This window comes from Saimiri boliviensis, chromosome 15, assembly GCF_048565385.1.
Source record: "Saimiri boliviensis isolate mSaiBol1 chromosome 15, mSaiBol1.pri, whole genome shotgun sequence".
Taxonomy (NCBI): Eukaryota; Metazoa; Chordata; class Mammalia; order Primates; family Cebidae; genus Saimiri; species Saimiri boliviensis.
In genome coordinates this window covers 55300188-55303015 of record NC_133463.1, presented here as the reverse complement: position 1 = coordinate 55303015, position 2828 = coordinate 55300188, and the positions used below count along the sequence as shown (strand labels likewise).

The 2828-nt window shown below is 59.1% G+C and overlaps 1 protein-coding gene across 4 annotated transcripts in view; it reads right to left on the bottom strand.

Annotated features, from left to right (window-relative positions):
- Positions 1 to 1982, bottom strand: part of ZFPM2 (zinc finger protein, FOG family member 2) — a 477627-nt gene extending 475645 nt beyond the window's left edge. For 2 of the 4 annotated variants that reach the window (XM_003938599.4, XM_010349282.3), the window contains exon 1: positions 1439 to 1982. In XM_003938599.4, coding sequence (XP_003938648.2) covers positions 1439 to 1478 — 40 coding nt within the window. In that variant the 5' untranslated portion in view covers positions 1479 to 1982. The other 2 variants (XM_010349281.3, XM_074387038.1) reach the window with 2 other exon arrangements.
- Between the last annotated feature and the right edge of the window lie 846 nt (positions 1983 to 2828).

Below are 2828 nucleotides of genomic sequence, written 5' to 3'. Positions count from 1 at the left end.
GTCCAGTACTTGCTTTAACCCAAGTTACATAGACTGAGAACTGAAGTATAAGAGAAGGAATCCAAGAAATAAAAGCTAGAAAGTCATGTTTGAGAGGCAGACATACACACATACACACACACACACACACACACACACACACACGCACACACACACAGATCTGAATACTTAACTGTTGATAACTATTTATAACCTGGCCCCCATTTCAAGGACAAGTTGATTGATAAGATTTATTTTTAAACTTCGCCAAATAGAATTTTCAACATTTGGCGGTGGGGTGAGTATGGTTAATAATCAAGGGGGAAGGGATACTACTAAAGTCTTACCCTAAAATTACATGATAATTAGTTTTAAACTAATTGCCAGACTCTGAGCAACACAGTGAAACAGACACATTATAAAGCTGGCAAAAAATAAATTAATAAGGCTTTTTCTTCTTTATGGCCAAAGCGTTGAAGATACGTCGCAGGCCTATAAAACACTACTGGAGGAATTCTCCCCAAGCCAAGAAAAGTTGACCGACTTGATCTCTGCGAGCGTGCGTGTCTCGGGAAGGTGTCTCTAGACCCGCAGTGTCCTCTAACCACCAGCGGGACCCCCGGGGACTCCGGGGCTCTGGGCCGCGCGGTCCCCAGCCCGCCCACCGCCTTGAACTCACAGCTTCCGCGCTGGGAAGTGACGGGCGGGCCCCTCCCAGGGAGGACTTCGCGAGCCACCAGGGCCGGACACCAACCGAATCTCCGCTCGGCAGAGCGTCCTGGCGGCAAGAGCAGGACCTGCCCGAAGTCCCAGGGCGCGACCTGCCAGCCACCAGCCCGCGCCCGCAGGGCAGAGACGCGCGGCGGCCCCATGCAGAGGCGCGAACTTTTACACCTACTTTTTGTTTCGCTTCGAGTTTGATTTGGCTCTGGCACCGCCCAGGATCGGGACCCCGACGCTCTGATTTTCCACCGCCGGGGGAAGTTACCTCCCTCGCCCCGAGGTCTCCACCGCCCAGCTTTTCTGAGAAGTTCTACCCTGCTCGCTAAAAGTGATTCCCAAGACTAGTACCACGTCAGTCGCACAACAGCAATGACAACAACAACAATGAGCGTCTAAAGGAGAGGGACTGCCCCTCCGGCTGGACGACACAGCGCCGGGGACTCGCAGCGCGCGCGGGTCGGAATTAAAAAAGCAGCAGCAGCTGGAGAACGCCAGGGCTGAGCGGGGCAAGCACGGGCTGCTCCTCGCAGCCTCGCTGCTGCCCGAGCTCGGGCTGGCCATCTGTCTGTCTGTGACTGTCTAGCTGTCCCTTCGACTGCTCAGGCAAAGTTTGACACACCTAGGGACGGGGAGCGGATCTCCCCTAGCCCCGCAGCCCACCCACCGCTTTCCTGTCCCGCGCACCCACGTTCTGAGCAATAATCCCACCAACTCCCGGCCCCGCGCGTAAACTTACGTTTGATCTGCCGGGGTTTGCTCTGCTTTCGCCGGGACATCTCGGCGGCGGCCGCTGCCGCTGGGGCTCCCGCGGTGCCCGCGGTCGGGGCTGCCGCTCCCTCGGCTCCCGCCGCCGCCGCCGCCGCCGCCGCTGGCCAGGCTCGGGCCGCCGCCGGCCGGACTCCAGGTGCTCCGGTCGCTGGGCTCCTCCGGGAGCCGCGGATCCACGTTCCGGGATGAGCAAGCAAATGAGAAGAGGAGAGACCGGGGCAGAGAGAGTGTGACAGCGAGGAGGGGAGGGGCAGAGAGGAGAAACGCGGCGGGGAGAATGGGAATGTTCGAGCGAACGGTCAGGGAGAGAGAAAAGGGAAAAGAGAGGAGGAAAATAACACGGAAAGAAGGAAGAGAGGAGGGAGGGACGGGAGAGCGAGCAGGGGGGAGACGGGGAGCGCGGGGGCGCAGGGCGCAGGAGGAGGAGCGCGCTCGCTCGCCCCTCGCCCCGGCGTGCGGGACGGATACTCCGGCGCCGCTGCCGCCGCTCCGGGCCGCGCAGCTCCTGCTCTGCCGCGGGAGGCGGCGAGGCGCGCGAGGGAGGGGCGCGCCGGGGCTGTGGGGAGGGGAGACTATTCCATCAGCCAAAGGAGGATTGGCTGCATCCAAAGCCAGTCCGGATGCAAACTACGGCCCCGGCCTCGGTCGGGTGAAGTGCGGGAGATACAGGCGGTGGTGGGGGATGGGGGAAGGGGTGGGTGTGAGTTGGGGGGAGGCGTCGGGAGGGCTTGGAGGAGGGCCACCTTCTGCAGTTGTCACCGCGTCAACGCTGGGAAGCTGCCAGGGCACCCGAAACCCCCCCCCCCCCTTCCAGGCAACTTCTTCCAACAGCCCCCTCTGACAGACCCCAACTCTCCTCTCTCACGCCTCGCCAGTCCAGCGGGGCACAAAGAAATCTCAGTCTCTCCCTAAACTTTGTGCTTTCAGTTATGCTGCCCGCTCCGCTCTCACCCCCAGCCCCCGCCCTCTCCCAGCTTCTTGGCAGGAAGGTTAGGCCACTGGCAAAGTCCTCAGCGACAGCCAGATGATCACAAATGCCAACTGTGTGTCTTGGGGCCAGTTAAGTCCGCTCATCTGCTCAGGCTCTCAGAAGACCATTTCTTTGCTCTCAAGGGTCCCAGGAGACCGCTGCGGACACCGACCGTCCCGCTCTGGGCCCGCGTGGACGAGGTGCTGAGTCGCATCCTCAACGTGTTCTGTCACCTCCAGTTTCCATTTTAAATTGTAAAATTTCCAAATTTGGAGACAAGCAGATATTTTTCTCATCTTGAAAAGGAGGAGCGACCGTTAGCTAGCTGATTAGCGGTAGGTGGGAAACGAACCATCTCTAATAAAAATACTAACTTTTTGAGAAACTC